This window comes from Pteropus medius, unplaced genomic scaffold (assembly GCF_902729225.1).
Source record: "Pteropus medius unplaced genomic scaffold, Ma_sr-lr_union100, whole genome shotgun sequence".
NCBI classification, from domain to species: Eukaryota; Metazoa; Chordata; class Mammalia; order Chiroptera; family Pteropodidae; genus Pteropus; species Pteropus medius.
Genome location: NW_024342467.1, coordinates 16,771,437 through 16,788,947, shown reverse-complemented (window position 1 = coordinate 16,788,947; position 17,511 = coordinate 16,771,437). Strand labels below are relative to the sequence as shown.

Below are 17,511 nucleotides of genomic sequence, written 5' to 3'. Positions count from 1 at the left end.
CACCCCAAACGCTTGGACGCACCGCGGAGTTTCGGGAGCGGTTCGTCACAAACCCAGCCTTCTCCGTCTTCAGGAACAGCCTAGACTCCCACCGAACTTCCCCTTCCTTCTGAGGCTCCTGCTCCTTGTCGTCCCTCACGTCTGTGCCTGGCTTCCGTTGCCCCATCAGTGTCCCCGACCTTCCGGGTGAGGGACAGCATTCCAAAGGCAGTGAGTGAGGTTCCTACACATTCCGCTCTTACAGCTTCCTTTCCTCTGACTCCAGGCAACTTCTTGGTATCAGTCAAGACTGTCTGTTGTTCCCCTACCGAATATTCTGCACACTTCGCACCAAATGAGCAAAAAGATTTCTTGTCATTTTGGGGGAAAAAACATGGTAATTCTGTGCTTCTTTCTCCCGTAGAAAGGTTTAGTGCAGGAGATATTTGCATGTAGCCCATCGTGAAATAATTAGTATTGCATTCTCCTCCCGGCTCCAGCCAGGGCTCTGTGACAGACGATCCATTACCACCGGAGAGGGTGACAGGGCGATGTCCAGCACAGTCCAGACACAAGGCACAGCACTGCTCCATGCCGTGCACGCCAACTGACATCCCAAGGAATTGCTATCTGATCCATATATGTACACAGAATTGCATATTCTTGCTAAAATAGTCCGCATAAAAGGCTGAGATGGGTAGATGATGGATAACCTGTTCAGCCATGAATATTATGCTCTTCTAGGGAACCGGTCCTTCCCAAACTAGCCCTGTGCTCTCTTCGGCGTCATTCACTAATGCCCTGTGATACCGTGAAATCACACCCAAAACGAGGTTGCATGGCTTTTTGGCAACTGATCCTCTCCTTCCTGCACGAAAGGCTGAGTGGTACCATTTCGTCACGTGAGCCATCCGGCCCCTGGGATCCTTCTGGTCACAAGTGCTCAGAAGCAGATCTGGATATGCAAAAACATCTGCAGACATTTCTAGAAGAGGTCTTTTCTCAAGAGTAACTAACTGTTAGAAGTACAGATGATTCCAAACCTAATCTGTGACGAGAGATGCACAACCCTCTGGTGCTCGTCCACAGGCCCTGCCTCCCCATCATCATCAGTCATGTCGTGTGAGTCAAAATGGTCAGCCTCGCCAGTTCCATTGGATGTGGGAAAACGAAGTGATTCTGTGGTGCATTAGAGTCTCTCCTGAGCTGCTGCTTCGGCACTGAGGCAGATCCAGAGGAATCTATTAGGCATTTGGGGGTTGAGCCACTTTGATGAAATCCATCGGCACCATAGCATTCGTTACTGCTTCAAGAAGAGACACTGTGGCTGTATCTACAGACAACTTGACATGGCTGGGAGAGGTCAGAGTGTTGCTCGGTGGGTAGCGCCCACTGCCTGCACTATTTGCTGCTGGAGCCTGATGATGTTCCCAGGTAGCTAAGAGTGGTCCAGTCAGCAAGGAGGACAGACATGGCTCTGGCTTGCACGGCTGAGCAGGTTCTGGAGGTAAGAAGGCACCATGCCGCTCACGGGCTCCAAGGGACGAGGCTGAGCTATTGCATTTACTGGATTCACAGTGCTTTAGCCAAGCTGCAGAGCACAACTCACGGCTTAATTGATTCTACCGTGCGACTTGAGATTTTCAATTTTCTTTCTCTGCTCATCATCTTTGCAGTTTTGAAGCATGTCATTAAAAAGCTTTTATTGCTCTATTAAGATCTGTAGGTAAGCATCAGCCTCTGTAAGTTTCTTACCAAAGTTTTAGACCCTAGGGACACATCCTGAATCCAGACCCCCAGAGGGCAGCAGAAGGGAGCTAGGGAGGAGAGTGACATCAGCCCACAGCCTGACCCCATGCAGACCTCAGGGACCCAGATTTACAAAAGGGATGCTGCCCACACCGGGGTGGTTTCTCACCCTTAGTCATGGCGAGAATGATGGGAAGAGTCAGCAATGCACCAGACTTCCTGTATCCCTTTAAGACTCACCCTCTGCCCGGCCCCCGAGGCCCTTCCCCCATCCCTCTCCATCCCTCCCAGCCTTCACCCTCCCAGCTCTCAACAGGCAGATAGAAGTTCCTCCCCTGAGCTCCCCATTTGCAAACATCTCAGACCCTAGCAAAATGGGGTCTGGCTTCAGTGCAGGGGGGCGAGCCATACTTGTCTGCCGCTTGATGTACACGTCACGCTAATAGTCACTGAGTCTTAAGGCCAGGCTCTGGGATTTATGCTTAGTGTTGAGGCTTTTCACAGAGGTAACTAACCCTCCCCATGCCAGCCAATGGGTACCAAAGCAGGGAGAGCATTAAAAGCACCAGAGAGAAGCAGTTCACAACTAATGTAGAAAATCAAAGCAGAGACGTTTTAAAAATTGAAAGGGCTGAGACAAGAAACTCTTAGACCGTTCGGAACCATTCTCCGACAGGAATGGTTCGGAAAGCCCGTGGGTCAGTTACAAGGACAGTACGAAGAGCTCTGCGCATGCAGGAAGGGACAGGCGGGACACGGGGAGGGTGGCCTGGAAATGCTTTTGCGTGGCGCAGGAACAGAGCGCCTCGTCCAGCGTTAATTCGGGAGGAGGCCGAGAGGGAGTGCAGAGGTTCCTCAGCCTCAATGCCGCTGACGTTCGCGGCTAGACAGTTCTGCTGTGGGAGCTGTCCTGTGCATTGTAGGATGTTTAGCACCCTCCCTTCCAGCTGCGACAACCAAAAGTGTCCCCAGACACTGCCAAATATTCCCTAGGGTGCAAAACCGCCGCAGTCGAGGACCTCTGGTTTCGGGGTCGAGCGCAGTGAAGATGCCGTGGCCCCCGGAGCTCAGGTGGGCTCAGGATCACGGAGGCCCACCTCGCGGCCACAAACGAAGCCCCGTCCTCCGGGGCCATCACCCCAACCAAACGGCACTTACTGCCTCAATCGATTCTCAACGGCGATGAAGCTGGTGTGTTTCAGGGGGAGAAAGACGAGTCTTGGTTCACTCCGCCCGCTCCCTTCGCTTCGTCCGGTCCCAGGCCGCCACGAAGCCCTGCCATGGCCCACCGCCACTTTGTCCCTTCCCCTCTGCCTCCGCCAGATTCTCTCTCCTCCCCTCATGCGTGCGTGTGCCCCTGACGGTCTCCGAAGGAGAAGCTTCTGCCTCTCTTCTCTCAACCTCACAGCAGCTCTGGGAAGAACTCGCTACACGCAGTCAACGAATGGGGAAACTTGGGTCTGGAGCAGAACCAAACCTCTTGGAGGACGCGCAACACGACGGCGGCAGAGCCGGGACTCAGCCGAGGCCTCCGGACTCCTGTCCCGTGTTCTTTCCCTGGGTCGTGGCACTCCGTGTTCTGTGAACCCAACCAGGCACAAGAACTACCGGGGGCGGGCGTGTGTGCGGGCTGCAGGGTGCGGGATCAGGAGAGCGGCCGTGGGAGCACCCAGGGAACCTTCCTACAACGGGGCAGAGGCACGAGGGTGTCACCGAGCTGTGACGTCTCCTCAAGGGGTCAGGCAGATGGCTGAGGGAGCGGGACATGGCGCTCCAGCCCCTGGAAGGCACGGTTCCCGACTGAAATTACATTTTCAATTTCTGGTCTGAGCCTCCAAACAGAAACATCTGTGGCCCAGCCCCAGGCCCCGGTTATGAGTCCCTTCCTCTTTTCTCTGGACTGTTGACAACTCTTTCATTTTCTCCCATTCTAGCTTAGGCTGGAAGGTCGAGAGCGGTCACTGTGTGTGTCATGTTGGGAAATGACCATAAATGAGCCTGTTTTCGCTGAGATGGTCGGAGAGCAGCGGGAGAAGGGGGGCGGGGGGCAGACCCCACATTCCTGACACGAGCGAAGGTAACAGGAGACTCTCTGAGGCGGGGATGTGCGTCACACCAGACAGTAGAGATGGCACGGGACCCAGGGACTGTTTGACTTAGGGTGCTCTTCTCCAAAGTAAAAAACCCAAAGGCGGGTCGTGTGTGATATCGCCATGGCAACAAAGCCAGGTGGCGGGAAGTCGCACTGCCCGCTCAGTGACCTTCCACTGGGCTGGGACAGCCCGGGCCTAAGCTCCAAGCCCCGTGTTGCCTGTGACTCAAGGTATGGCCTGGAGCACAGACCTCCACTCTGCAGAGCCCCATCTGTTAAAGGAAGAACCATTCGGGGCACTGACCGAGGGACTTTTTGTGAATCCAAAAACGTTGCCAGGTGGCTAGGTGTGTGGTGTGCCCTGTGCTGGGTCAGGGAGAGCATCAGAGGTCCTTATGGGTTGGGAGCTAGGTTTGAGGGTAGACGGTGCATCTCTCCCTGGATTCGGATGCAGTTGATGCTGAACTTGACTTCAACTGTGAACTCTCTGACAGCAAGAACCGACACCTGTCCAGCTGCTTCTTTCATGGAGTCCAGCTCAGGTGTCCATGGGGTTGAAGTGATGGGAGGGGAACCCGCCTGCCCACAGGGTCAGTCCCTCCTGCCGCGGGCGGTCAGCTGCACATCAGCCGGTGCTTGGGATCTGACTGGCATTAGAAACGACCTGAGCTTGGGCCATGGCACCACACATACCCACTTCCTGTCAAGGCAGGGACTTCCTACAGGAGCAACCTCATCCCTCAAAAGGCAGGGTCCATGCCCAGCGGGTGGGTCCTCACTGACCTTGAAGGCCACTTTCCCAAGTTTCTCCCTTTCAGCTGTTTGAGAATCTGGGATGAAAACAAAGTGCAAAGCCTTTGTAATCCAACTCCTTGGAACGAGATTCCGAGAGGCCGGGCCTGCTGTTTCCCATTACGGCGGTGTGTTATCTGATGCGGACCGAGGGGGAAAACCCAGCGCCCCGACTCATCGACCGCCCACTCCACTTTTCCGGGAATCACGCTGGGAGAGTCTCACCGTGTTAACTGTCCACATGGACCCACATGTCGGGGCAAGTGATGGGGCAAGTGGAGCAGGCAGGCAACTGGCTTTAGGAAAAGTCCTAGCAGAGGATGGAGCACTCACACCTGGAGGGCTGGGGGCGGGGCCGGAAGACAGTGCCCCTGCGCTGTGTGTTGCGGTGGCCTCAGGTGGGAAGGTCAGCACCTCACCAGACGTCTGATCTCGCAGGGCATCCAGGGAGACGGGGGGCGGGGTGGGAGGCACTGCCTTCACCAGGCCCTGGGACAGAGGTTCTCAAAGCACCAGCAGCACCTGGAAACTCGTCAGGAATGCGAATTCTCAGGCCCCACCCCAGACTACTGAACCAGAACTCCTGGGGGTGGGACCCAGTGCTCCGGGCTTTACTGCTCCCCAGGGGATGCCCGCTGGAGCCAGAGGACCGGCTCTAGAGCAGATCTTCCCAACAGGTGGGCCGCAGCCGGATGCTAGTGTCCAGAACACTGAGCCCTCAGCCATCGGGCAGCCGGGTACAGTCTGGGCCGACCAGAGTCCCCAGTCCAGCCACCCCTAACCTTGTGCGCTGCACAAATATGATGATTTTCTATCTGTGACAAGGACTGGGAAGCGCTGCTGGAGGAGATGCCACTGTCCTCCTGTGACAGTGACAGGGACGAGCGAGAGCGGAGCGGGACAGACGCTCGGCCTGGGCTCCCTGCCCCAGGCCAAGAGCTCACTCCCCGACGCACGCGGCGTCTGCGGCCCCCTCATCACTTCACAGGCCATCCTTTCGCTGCTTCGTTTCGGGGCACATGGCCACGGTCCTGGGAGAAGGGATGCACGGGGAAGCTGACGGAAGAGGAGGAAGTGCTCCGGGCCCGTGCTCCCACTCAGAGGTCCCTGGACGGAGCTCCCTGGGGGAACAGAGCCCCGAGTCATTCTCAAGCTCTGGCCAATCGGGGCTGAGCTCGGGAGGTCCGATCCCCGGCCCATGGGAGGTGCTTGGTGAGTCCGGCAGCGGAACCGCTCTTGGGGAAAGGAGAGCTACTCCAGGTGGGGCAGCCGGACAGGTTCGGGGTGGTGGGCCGCCCCTGGGCAGGGGGCAGACGCAGATGCACCGTCAGTCAGGGGCCCTAGGGGTCTGGGGCCTGTGCTCAGGGTGCGGTCCAGAGCCCTGCTTGGCAGGCCCGCCCGCAGGAAGGATGGCCTGTGGCCTCCCGCCCTGTCCTGCAGAAAGTGCCGAGGCCGGTGTCACCTCCTCTCCCCGCGGCTGCCCTTCTCTCATCGCTCTGATGAGTGGCTCTTTGTACATGAAAGCAAAGTGACCTGCATGTGCCTTTAATCCTCCCGACGAAAGAAATGCCGGCACATGACCCCGCAGGAATGCTTCGTCCCTGGGGGTGGGCGGGCAGGTGGGTGAGCAGATGGACACACAGACGGGCGTCATGAGGATGTCTCGGAATCGCCCACGTCCCCTCCCTGGTGTTCCCGCTGAGTTCGTGGGATCTTCTTTCTCTCTGAGGCTCCTTTCGGGGGCTCACTTGCCTCAAGCAGGCAGCACCTAGGCTGCGGGCGAGCCCCTGGATCTCAGGGGGTCAGGGCCCGGGGCCTCAGCCCTCACCCACGTCCCCATCCCGATCATTTCACAAACAGGGAAATGGAGGTGCTGCCCGAGGTCACATCGAGTCCTGAGCGGGTGAGACAGGAATGACGAGAGCTGCCTACAGAGGCCTTGGGAACGTCCTGGGCTCCCCTCAGAACCCCGGAGCCAGACACTGCCACTATCCCCATTTCACAGACGACCAAGTAAGGTTCAGGGAGGTGAAGTCCAGCGGTTCACAGCCAGAAAGAGACAAGGCCAGGATTCCCATGGGCCTCCTGGCTCCAGTCCACACTTGTCACACCTGCGGGTCATCCTGCTTCCCCCAGGGGAGGCACTGGGTCCAGGTCTGCTCCCTCCCCGGCTGCTCTTCCCACGGCACCCGAGGGCTCCAAGTCACTACCCAACGGCTCTGTGGGGGGCCTGGGACCGCCCCACAGCCCCAGCCCCAGCACGCTCCCGAGCGCTGCCCCAGCCCGGCCGGCCAGAGAACTCATGAGTGAAGAGAACTCCCTCCCCTGGCCTGAACCTCAGCCTTCTCTTCAATACCGACGGGCTGGGTTAGAGGAGCCAGGGCCCCCACTCTGCCTCTGTGTCAAGGAGGCGCCTCTGCTGCGTTCAGAGGATCCAGCCCGCACCCAGAGAATGATGGAGGCCGCTCCTCCTGGACGCAGAGGCTGCCGCTGCTACAGGACATCACCTCCAAGCTACATCCTGGCTGGGCCAGGCCCTCCCACCCTCCTGTCCTGTTCAAGATGTCCCCACCCCCGGGCAACCTCACCTGTCCTTCCCCCTCTGGGCCTCACAGCACTCACCACATAGCTGTTGCCTTGAGTGAGGAGTGGCCTCAAGAGTCACCCCACCCCACCCCACCAGCGAGCAGCTTCACTTACAAACTGCACGCTTTCCACCTGGGCCATGGTGACCACAGAATGCCGTACGTGAACAAGACCCAAACACTGCGCCTCTCCGGTCTGCAGGGGTCCCACCTCACCACACCCCTCTGAGTTGGGGTGTCTTCCCTCCTTCAAGCCCATCCACCTGTCACCCGCACCCCACCGCACTCCCAGCCACTCGGGCGAGGTTCCACAGCAGAGGGGGGCCTGACTCACTTGGTCCTGATGCAGAGCTCGAGGGGCGGGATGAGGTCGCTGTCCCCGTCCTCGGGGACGGTCTGTGTGGTGTCTGGGGAGGCGAGAGAGAGGCACATGCTCAGCCCTGGGCCCGAGCTCACCCTGAGGTCGGACCCAACTCCTGAGACCCGACTCTTCTGACACCTAACGCTTTGCTCATCTCGACTGGACCACCCGCGTCCTGGCCCGCGGGGTCTCGCCGGGACGTCACAGCGCCCCTCGCTGGCCTCCCACCTCCAGTACCCGCCTCACCCTCCTGCCCTCCCTTCAGCTACCAGAATAATTCTTTCCGAAGGCACATCTGATCCTGTCACTCCCCTGCTCCAAAGCTTCCCAGGGCTCCCCACTGCCCGGAGAATAAAACCCACACTGTATTCCGGCCTCCCCAACGCATGGTCTCCACCTCGCCTTGCACCCAGAACGCCATCAGTTTCTCAAAGCGCAGCGCGGGCCCCTCCCGCAGGAGGACCCACTGACGCGCCCTCTGACCCCCCAGTCCTGACGCTCGCGTGAGTCCGCATTGTTCTCCGGCCGCCCTGAGTGGGTGTGCTAAGGCCGGTTTCCCTGACCGGTCTGGAGGCTCCCCAAGGATGCACGGGATGGGGTGGGGGCCTGTCGCACCAACGGTCAGCCGGATCTGCTCCTGCTGGTTGGCCAGGCCGTCGTAGTAGTACAGGTCGAAGAGCCTCTCGGTCCTCCAGTCTCGCAGGAGCTCCGGCTGCAGGCTGAAGAGGACGCTGAAGTGGCTCTCACTGCACACCACCCAGATGGGGAACCTGGGGGTCTTCAGGAAGCAGCCGACCTGGACGAGGGAGAGAGAGCAGATAGAGAGGCCTGAAAGGCCCTGCGTCTCTGGGGAAAAGGCCCCAGAGCATCTTCTGTGCAGCCCCAGGGCCCGGCTGACCTCAGAGAGGCCTTGTTGGGGATTGTGGCCTGTGTGTGATGTCGAGGGGCTTTCATGCTGCTCCCAGAGGCAGGTCTGTCTCCCAGAGACATCCCTACTGGCTCAGGCTGCTGCTCGCAGGGCCTCTGCCCCTCAGATGCCCCGTCCCCTTCATCCCCACATCCCGCTGGTACACAGTGCCGCCAATCCTGCCTCCAATGGCGCCCTCTGGCCCAGCCTCCCCGCCGCCAGACACTGACCTCCCCTCCCCACCCCAGGGCCCCACAGGACCGCTAGCCAGTCCTCAGACTAATCCAGCGTGGCAGGCCTCCGTGCCTGTGCGTCCATGGTCCTCGGTACACCTCTCCTCCCTTCGGGGTCCTGATTCACCGAATTAGTCAGTCAGGGGGCACGAGTCACCCCCTAGCTCCCACTTGGGGGTACTGGGCACCCGCCCTACTCTATCAAAGGACACCAGTGCCTTGCGACGACGCGTCCAAGAGCAGGGGCAAGGCGACAGAAGCAAGGGTCTGATGGACGCGAGTGAAGTGGAACCGGAACTTGACGACAGGTGAGACTTGGAGGCACAGGAAGAAGGGAGGGAGGGCCCCAGGTGAGCGGTCTGTGCTGATGCCGGGACCAACGTCCAGACATCCGGGGACCAGCCGGGCGCCGGGGAAGAGGCAGGGGAAGCGGGGCGAGAGCTGGGCTTCCGCCTGAGGAGGGCCTCCCTCGGCGTCCCAGCAGAGGACATCCACGGCGGAGGGGGGGTCGGGAAGGCCAGTGCCGTGGCCCACGCATGGGGCCCTTGGACCTGCTGTCGCTCCGCCAGCCAAGGGGAGCCTGACCCCCGCTGGCCCCACCCCTCCGTCCCACCTGCCTGCTTCGCGCTCTGTCCCTGTAACCTGTGACTCCCGTGGGCGCCTCTCCCCACCCAGGCCGTTTTGTTTAGCTCTGTACGTGCCGTGGGCTGGGCTGGGCTGGTTCTGGCCTAAATCCCCACCAGCCCTGGGAGATATTTGCTTGCTCAGGTATTTACAGCTGTAGCCTGTGGATTAAGGAAAGAATGGGAATTATTTTTCCAGTGGGGAGAAGGGCATACTTTCCCCAGGGCCCATCACAGCAGAGCAGCTGGGCGGTCTCCCTCGGCCCCTCAGAGCCTGCCTGGGAGCAGACTCCAGGCCCGGGTGTCTCGAACCGAGGGGCTGTGCTCAGAAGGCCCCGACCAGGTCCCTACTGAAAGGCTCGTCCACAAACAGCCGCTTCCTCCAGGGAATGGGAGGGAGACCTTTATGACATGCTCACGTTCTCCCTGTCCCAGGGCCCTGCCCCCACCTGACCAGTGGGGCCCTCGCTCCAGTCCTGTGTGACATTAAAACGTGACTGCAGAGCTGGATCCTTGGTGGGATGTGGAGGAATTAAATGTCTTAAAGGACGTGGCTGGACGTGCCTAAACCCCACGGCACACTTGGCTTCCTTTCCGGGCTCAAAAGAGGCTTTTCTGACGAGGGCGTCGCCTCAAACAGGGAGCCTTGAAGGCTGGGGACCCAGTGCTCACTCACTGCAGGGAAAAGAGCCACACAGCCTGCCAGGGAGCAGGCGTCTGCATAATCAGCCGCCCTGAATTTTCCAGCACAGGGACGAAAGGGCAGTGTGCCATTTATACAACGGTCGAAAGATTAAGGGCAGAAAAAGCTGCCCAGAGACTTTATAAATGAGCTTTCTCATTCAGGAGCCCCCCTCCGAGTAGGTGACATTATCCAAAGGTGAAATGCACTTCCTTAGGATTCTGGGGTAGCTGACCAAAACCCTGGGGTACGGAGGGCAGGTTGGGGGCCTGTTTCCTCCAGCACAGGCTAAGGCTTTCTCCTGGTGGGTGAACATGCAACAGAGTCAGGAACGACTTTTTTAATGAGGATTCTTCCATCTTCGAGGGGCGGGGGGAAAGGTGTATGAATGCCCCAAACCCATCTGGGGACTGCCAGCTTAGAAGCCCTAACTGAGAAGGATCAACGTTTGATTGAAAGCAGGGCTAACTGTCTGTCATCGCCAAAGAAAACGCTCATCCAGCATGGCTAACACTTTGGTCCCAGGCACCACGCTAGACAATGGGGATACGGCAGGGGAGGGAACGAGCAGAGCCTTGTCCTCACGGAGCTGACCGAATTAACGGGGGATACGGGCGGCAAGCCAGATCGGACGACGGGTGCACCTCCACCGCATCGCACTGACCCAAAGGTGCCAGCGCAGCCGCCATTATTTTTTGTATCACTAAGAACTCGAACTGGCAGTGCAAGTCTGACGCACCGTCGACTGTGCTAAAGCATCAGCCTCTCAGAGATGCTCAAATGCGGAGAACGTTTGTATCTCAAAAGCAATGCAATGTGATACTGAACACCAAGAAGAGGCCTGTGAAGGAAAGAATTATGTTTCTACGGTGGAGAATGACAAGGTGGGCAGGCGGCCACAGGAGGAGGCCTCTAGTTAGACAGAGTGACAAAGTCAGGAAAGGTCCCCTATAGCAAGTGACATTTAAGCCAAAGGTGGTGGGAGGAAAAGCAGGGACAGGTCTCGTAGGGACTTGTAAGTCCTGGGAGGTTCTGGAGTTTAATCTCCGCGTTTGTCTGCTAGGGTGGCCACAACGAAGCACCACGGACTGGGTGGCTAAAGCAACAGGCACTGATTTTCTCACAGCCCTGGAGGCTGGAAGCCGCAGACCGAGGTGTCGGCAGGGCTGGTCCCCCCAGGCTCTCCCCCTGGCTTGTAGATGGCGGTCGTCTCCCCGTGTCTGCACGAGGTCCCCCTCTGTGCGTGTCTGTGTCTCAGCCTCCTCTTCAGAGAGCGACACCAGTCCGGTCGGATTAGAGCTCACCCAATGGGCCTCATTTTAATTTAATTACCTTGTTAATGGCCCTGTCTCCAAATACGGACTAGGAATTCAACATGTTAATTTGGAGGGGACACAATTCAGCCCCTAACATTCTCAGAGAAGTGGGCAACCACTGAAGGGTGCTCAGCAAAGGAATGATGGGATCTGATCCATTTAAAAAAAAAAAATCACACTGACTTTGGTGGATAAACAGGATTGGAAGGGGGTGGGGACAGGAGCTGAAGGCCAGCTGACCTGTCGCAGGTGTCCAGACCAGCAACACTGGTGGCTCAGATCAGGGTGAAAATGGACAGACTTGAGAAACAGCTTAGGGTAGGAGCCACCTGGCCCCCTGATGGATTAGACACGCTCCAGGTTTGAGTAACTGGCTGGATGGTGGCATCTGTGGGGCTGGGGGAAGCACAGAAGGGTGGAGCTTACAGATTCCTCACTGCCCAACTCAGTCTTGGCTCTGGTCCCTTTGTCCAGGCAGCAGTTAACGTCCCCCGCAGGCCGTGGGAGAAGCACTGACGTTAAACTCCCTGTCCCAGGCTGTCCTGCCCTGGCCTGTCAGACCCCATCGCCATGGCCACCACGATGTTGCAAGGATGGCTTCTGACTGCAGCCTGCAGTGCAGTTCGCCCCTCACGGCTGAGTTCTGGGACGGTGGGAGTGAGGCTGAAGTCAGACGGGCGAGAACAGCCCAGTGGGGTCACAGATCGCCGAGGAAGGCCCCGCGGTCCTGGGCGCACAGGAGCAAACGTCCTCTCGCTGTCCGGGACAAAACTCCCAGTCTTTGGCCAAGAACTCAACGGCAGAGGAAGTCTGTGTGGGCTCCAGGAGTCAGATTTTTGCAGGGCCTGAATTTTTCCAATCAGTGTTTTATTCCAAGGGAAGGATGACCCCCCTCCCCCACCAACTGATGTTCCCATCAATTGCCCTCAACAGACCAAAAGAAAACAGTTTACTTTTTGACCAACGCCCTTAGCACAAGAATGAACGCGGGGATCACGGGAAGCCTGCAGATTTCATGGGTCCGGCCAGGGTTCCCCTCTCGGCTCGTGGAATTTCGGGCTGCGTGCTTTCAGAGCCCACCCAGGGTCAGATGCTCGGGGGCCCTGGCGCTTCTCACAGGCCACGTGGCCACATTCCTGGGTTCCCTCTGAACACCAGCACGTCTGGGAAGGACACACTACCATTCTTTTCTGCCCAAGTCTCTGGAAGCCGCAAGCCCACTTCTTGTCTCTGGGGGTGGGGGTGTCAACCAGAGAGCGGACCTGGGGATGTGGCCCCCGAGCAAGGGGACAGCACAGCTGAACGAGTGATCACTCAGGAGGGACGTGATGAAACTGAGCCCTGCCTCAAAATGCCGGTCTCCACCCGCTCGGCACACCCCTTCACCTAGCGCTTTCTGAGAGTCCTATTGGGTTGGTCTCTGTGTTCCTGGTTCTGGGAATATACGGTGAATGAGGCCGCATCCAGGCCCTCCAAGAATCTTTGGTGGCAGCCAGCATGTGCTACCTCCTCACGACAATCCTCTTTGTGTAATCGACCACAGAGTAATGTCTTCTCTGAAAACATAAAAACTGGGGCTCGGAGGAGGTTCAGCAGCAGGCGGGGACGACAAGTGCCCCCCTGCCCACGCTGGTCAGAGGTGCTGGCACGTTATCCCCCGCACAGCCTCGCCTGGAGGTCCAGCCCTGTCCAAGATCCCAGCTGCAGCGAGAGAGGAAGGAGAGGGACCGATACACCAGCAGACAGACTGAGGGAGGCCCGGTGTGCGCAGAACGGTGTCCCACAAAAAGACGTGCTGAAGTCCTAGCCCCCAGGACCGCGGAATGTGACCTTACTTGGAAATAGGGTGATGCAGACGTAATTACTTAAGATGAGGTTGGGGGAGCAGGGTCGGCCCTTAATCCAACATGACTGACGTTCTTACAAGAAAAGGAGACACACGGGGAGAACGTAGCACGTGACAACGGGGCGACGCATCAAGAAGCCTCACGTCACGCTGGAAAACACCCGAAGCTAGAAGACACGAGGAAAGGTCCTCCTGTGGGTTCCAGAGGGTGCAATGCCCTGGCCACGCACCTTGATTTTGGACTTCGGCTATGAGAACCAAGCTGTGCTCCAGAACTGTCGGACGATCACTTTCTGTTGTTTTAAGCCACCCAGTTTGTGGTGCTTTTTGGCACTTGCCCTAGGAAGCTAATACGAGGCCTATAACTTTAGGTTCCTTGTCCCTGGAGAAGACCCCTCCCCCGCCCCGACATATACACACGCGGAGGACAGGACAGCGTCCGCCACTCTGACCCACGACCACATGAGAAGTCCCTTTCAAACCGCCCTCCCCAGAACATGGTACCAGCTGGCTCTGGGTGTGGATTCCATGGCCGTGTGCCATGCCAGCGAAGCTGTACTTTGCCCCAAGCCCTCCATGGGGGGCACTGAACTTGACGCCCGAGGTACCTGGCACACATTGTAGTGCTCGAAGAGGGACAAGAAGCCGACGTCGCTGCGGGCGGCGATGCCTTTGAGGAGCGTGACGTCCCCGTTCCCGGAGTCCAGCTCCACCACGTCGTTGAAGGTGTTGGACGAGGCTTTCCCCGTCAGGAGCAGATTGACGAGTTCCTATCGATGAGAGAAAGGGGTGGGGGTCAGGGCCTGTGACTTCAGTGTTCCCACGAGCGCTGGGGAAAGCTGCCAGCTCTTCTCATCAAAGCGACTCTAGGCGCGCGTAGTCTTTATTCCGAGAGCATTCGTCAAGCACCAGTGTGCACGGGACCCTGTCCTGAGGCCTTGGTGGCGGGGCGCAGCAGGCAGGGGGTCCTGCAGGCTGGGAAGAGTGGCTCCTGACCCGGATCATTGGGGTCTGCCGCGGGGGATCAGGTGTGTGCCTGTGCAATACCGGATGTGACTGGGGCTCAGAAACTGTGTGCACAGGGCACTCCACGGCCCAGGCAGGCGTGCGACCACGTGACTGGTCAGAGCCGCTTGGTGGAGAAGCGGCATTTGGGTGGGTCTTGAAGGAGGGTGATTTTTTTAATAACCTTTTTTATTTTGAAATAATTTCAGACTCAAAAGAAGTTGTAAAAATAGTCCAGAGAGTTCCTGTGTACCCTTCACCCAGCTTCCCCACGATAACATCTTTACGTAACCAGAGCACATTAGCAACACCAGGAAACTGACGGGGCACCATACCAACAACTCAACCCCGGCCTTTCTCCGATCTCGCCCGCGATGGCGGGGGTCTTCGGGGTGGTGGGGAGGTGAGCAGAGGACAGCACCAGCAGGCAGGTGGAGGCGGAGAAGCCCCGGGCTGGGTTCCAGCTCTGTCTCTGCTCTCGCCAGCTGCGTGGCATCAGGCATTCAGTGGCCACGTGACTTATGCCCCACACCTGACAGGCCAACAAGCCTGCTGACCCCAGAACCAGCATACGGTGCACTGGGGTGACCAGAAGGGCCCTTCTTATGCAGAGCATCTAGGGGGTCTAACTTCCTGTTAGAAATAGGAAAACTGAGGCTTACAGCTGGAAAAGGATTTGCCCAAGCCACACGACTGGTTAGCGACAGAGCTGGACTTCTACGCACATGTTCTGGCTCCCTGTCCAGTGTCCTTTCCCTTTCCGCTCACTTGTTACCTTCAAGGTACCACCGGCTGGCCAAAGATTTGAGATGAAGGGCGGCTGCTAGTGCCTGCTGACCGCTGACAAAGGATCCGAGTGAGCCCAGCCTTAGCGCTAGGGTGGGCAGGACCCTCCGTTTCACCCACCTCCTGCCAGGGCTGGTGGACACGTGAGGTCAGCAGGCAGGGTTCTTCCCCACGGGACGTGGGAATGGCCATCACAGCCCTTTCTCTGGAGGGCAGAGGTCACAGAAGTGTTTTCTCCAGAACCGTGAGAGCAACGCCAGCTTAATAAATCTCTCTGTCAGCACCAAGGCCCCTGCCCCAGTGACAGTAAAAGAGGCCTCCTCTGATGGCCGCAGAAGGACCCCGATTGGCAGGAGATATCGGGGGCGGGGGGCCTCATTGTGTCCTTGCAGAGGAAACGAGAAAGAATTCAGAGGAAATGGCTGCTCTGAGATCCTGCGCCTCAGGGGCAATGGCCTTTTTCGGACAGTTTCAAGGTTTTCCATGTGGTTTTCAAGGGGGAAAGAAAAAGGCTCTTGCTCCCCACCTGGCGTGTGTCTCAGCCCTTCCTCAGAGCAGGAAGCCTTCTCAAAATGGGGGAGAAGGGGCTCCCTGCCCCAGACTCAAAGTCACACAGTAGCAAAGCGTAATGGCCATCTAGCCCCTTGCTACTCAAACTGTGGTCCGTGGACAGGCGACATCACCTTCCCTGGGGAGCCTGTCAGAAATTCCGAATCTCAGGCCCCAGTCGCCTGCTTGTCAACAAGATCCTGGGGGGTTCATGTGCACATCAAAGTTTAAGAAGCACTGGTCCAGTCCAAATGCCCTATTTTACAAATGAGGAAATTGAGTCTCAGGGTGAAGAAGAAAACCACCCAGCTCATTCTGCAAGTGGTCTGGCACCCACTGTGCCCTGCTTAACTGCCCACCCCTGGGCAGTATTGCTCTCTGCCTGCTGACGGGAGAGCCCACAGGGAAGACAGGCACCCAGAGAGGGAGCTGGACCACCCAGGAAGGTGGGTGGCAGCCACCGCACAGTCCTTCAGCTGCCCTGGACAAACTGTGGGCCCCCAGCTGGCCGCTGCATCATGCCCACGTATGTTTTCAGTGCTGGCGCAGTGAGCCAGGACCCCCACGACAACTGGGTACTCAGCTGGGCTCGGCAGACAGAGCAGCTCTGCCCAACCTGTCTGCGCTACACCTGTTGGTATGTGTGCACTGAGGGTCAGCTGTGACTGGCCAGGCGGCCGCTCTGGGAGGCCTCGCCATGCAGAGATTCAGACAGAAGCCAGGTGTAGCATCTGGCTCCTAGTCCTGACGCGCACTGATGGAATCTTGAACAGATCCTTTCCTTGGTGTCGCCAGGTCACTGGGAGGATCTATGACAAACAGTCATGCTAAGGGTCCCCCCACCGCCCAACTCCCCATGAGACCTCTTAAGGGCCCTTTTGTGAAGACGCAGAGGGAAGAACCGTAAAGACACTGCCCTGTGCGAACGTTAAGGGAGCCCGGGCTGTCGTCTGTCCTCAGCCGGCCCCAGGTCCCCCTGCCTGGGTCTGCCGTCAGCCTCTTTTGTACCCTCTGCAAGCAGATTGGATACAACCAGTTTTCCAGAAGCGGAAGCTACACTGAGCTCCCTTTCCAGGTCTCCGTGACAGTGAGGCCAGCAGAGGCTGTCACGTGAAAGCTACTTGTAGAGGACCAGCAGGGCAAAAGAAGAAAGGAAGAGGAAGAGAAAGGAATGCGGGGCTGCCCCGACGCCCCACTGCACCCCCTGACCTGTGTGCAGTAGCCGTGGGCTCCAATCAGGTGGCTGGTGGGGACGTCGAAGTCCTGCCGGACGCTGGAAAACATGGAGAAAGCGGTGTGAGCAGGTCTCCGCCTGACTCAGGCCGCTGGGCAAACCTCAGTGGGTGGCCAGGGGCTCCCTCGGGCTCCAGGCTGAGGCCCAGAATTCCGGCTGAGTGCTCTGTGCCCTCCCTTGGGGCCAGAACCTGGGGCCCTTCTACCGTCCTCACCCTCCCTAAGCAACGGCCTCCACTCGGCCTCACCGGGCCCTCTGCCGACACAGCGGAAAGGCCCCTGGGTTTGGAATCCAACGTCCTGCATTCGCATCCCAACCGTCACTCACGGTGGGGACTGGGACATCCTCTGCCATCTCCAGACCTCGGTCTGTGAGTCTGCTGCGTGGGAGGAATGGTCTAAAGTAATAGCTGCCACCACCTGGGCAGACAGTGCACCAGGCCCTGTTCACACGGCATTCCTAAACCCCGAGAGAGAACCACGGCTCGGAGAAGGCCTGACGCGCCCGGGGCGCTCCGAGGCCCACGCTCTCCCCACCCCATGTTACCACCGTGGCTCCAGCCTCAGAAAGGGGTCCCCAAAAGGCACGCAGTGAAAAAAGCCCCTTTGCCAAAAGAATTCCTCAAACCAACGGGAATGGTCTTCTGGGGCTGTACGGTGCTGGGAGCCAGAATGATTCAGGGTGTCATGTCAGCAGGGGCCCCATAACATGTGAGGCCAGCACCAAGAAGCAAAACCACCAGCCCACCCCACCCCGCCCTCGATCTCACAAC

General features: G+C 58.4%; 1 protein-coding gene across 8 annotated transcripts in view; it reads right to left on the bottom strand.

The window, feature by feature from the left end:
• Nucleotides 1-17,511, bottom strand: part of MINDY4 (MINDY lysine 48 deubiquitinase 4) — a 97,625-nt gene that overhangs the window by 1,819 nt on the left and 78,295 nt on the right. The window contains exons 14-19 of one of the 8 annotated variants that reach the window (XM_039862655.1): nucleotides 16,715-16,778; nucleotides 13,774-13,935; nucleotides 8,277-8,354; nucleotides 8,174-8,183; nucleotides 7,532-7,604; nucleotides 6,320-6,507 (exon numbers count right to left, since the gene is read on the bottom strand). In XM_039862655.1, the coding sequence (XP_039718589.1) occupies nucleotides 6,381-6,507; nucleotides 7,532-7,604; nucleotides 8,174-8,183; nucleotides 8,277-8,354; nucleotides 13,774-13,935; nucleotides 16,715-16,778 (514 nt within the window). In that variant the 3' untranslated portion in view covers nucleotides 6,320-6,380. Of the gene's footprint in view, nucleotides 1-6,315; nucleotides 6,508-7,531; nucleotides 7,605-8,173; nucleotides 8,355-13,395; nucleotides 13,513-13,773; nucleotides 13,936-16,714; nucleotides 16,779-17,511 lie in introns of those variants that run through there. The other 7 variants (XM_039862657.1, XM_039862659.1, XM_039862653.1 and 4 more) reach the window with 7 other exon arrangements.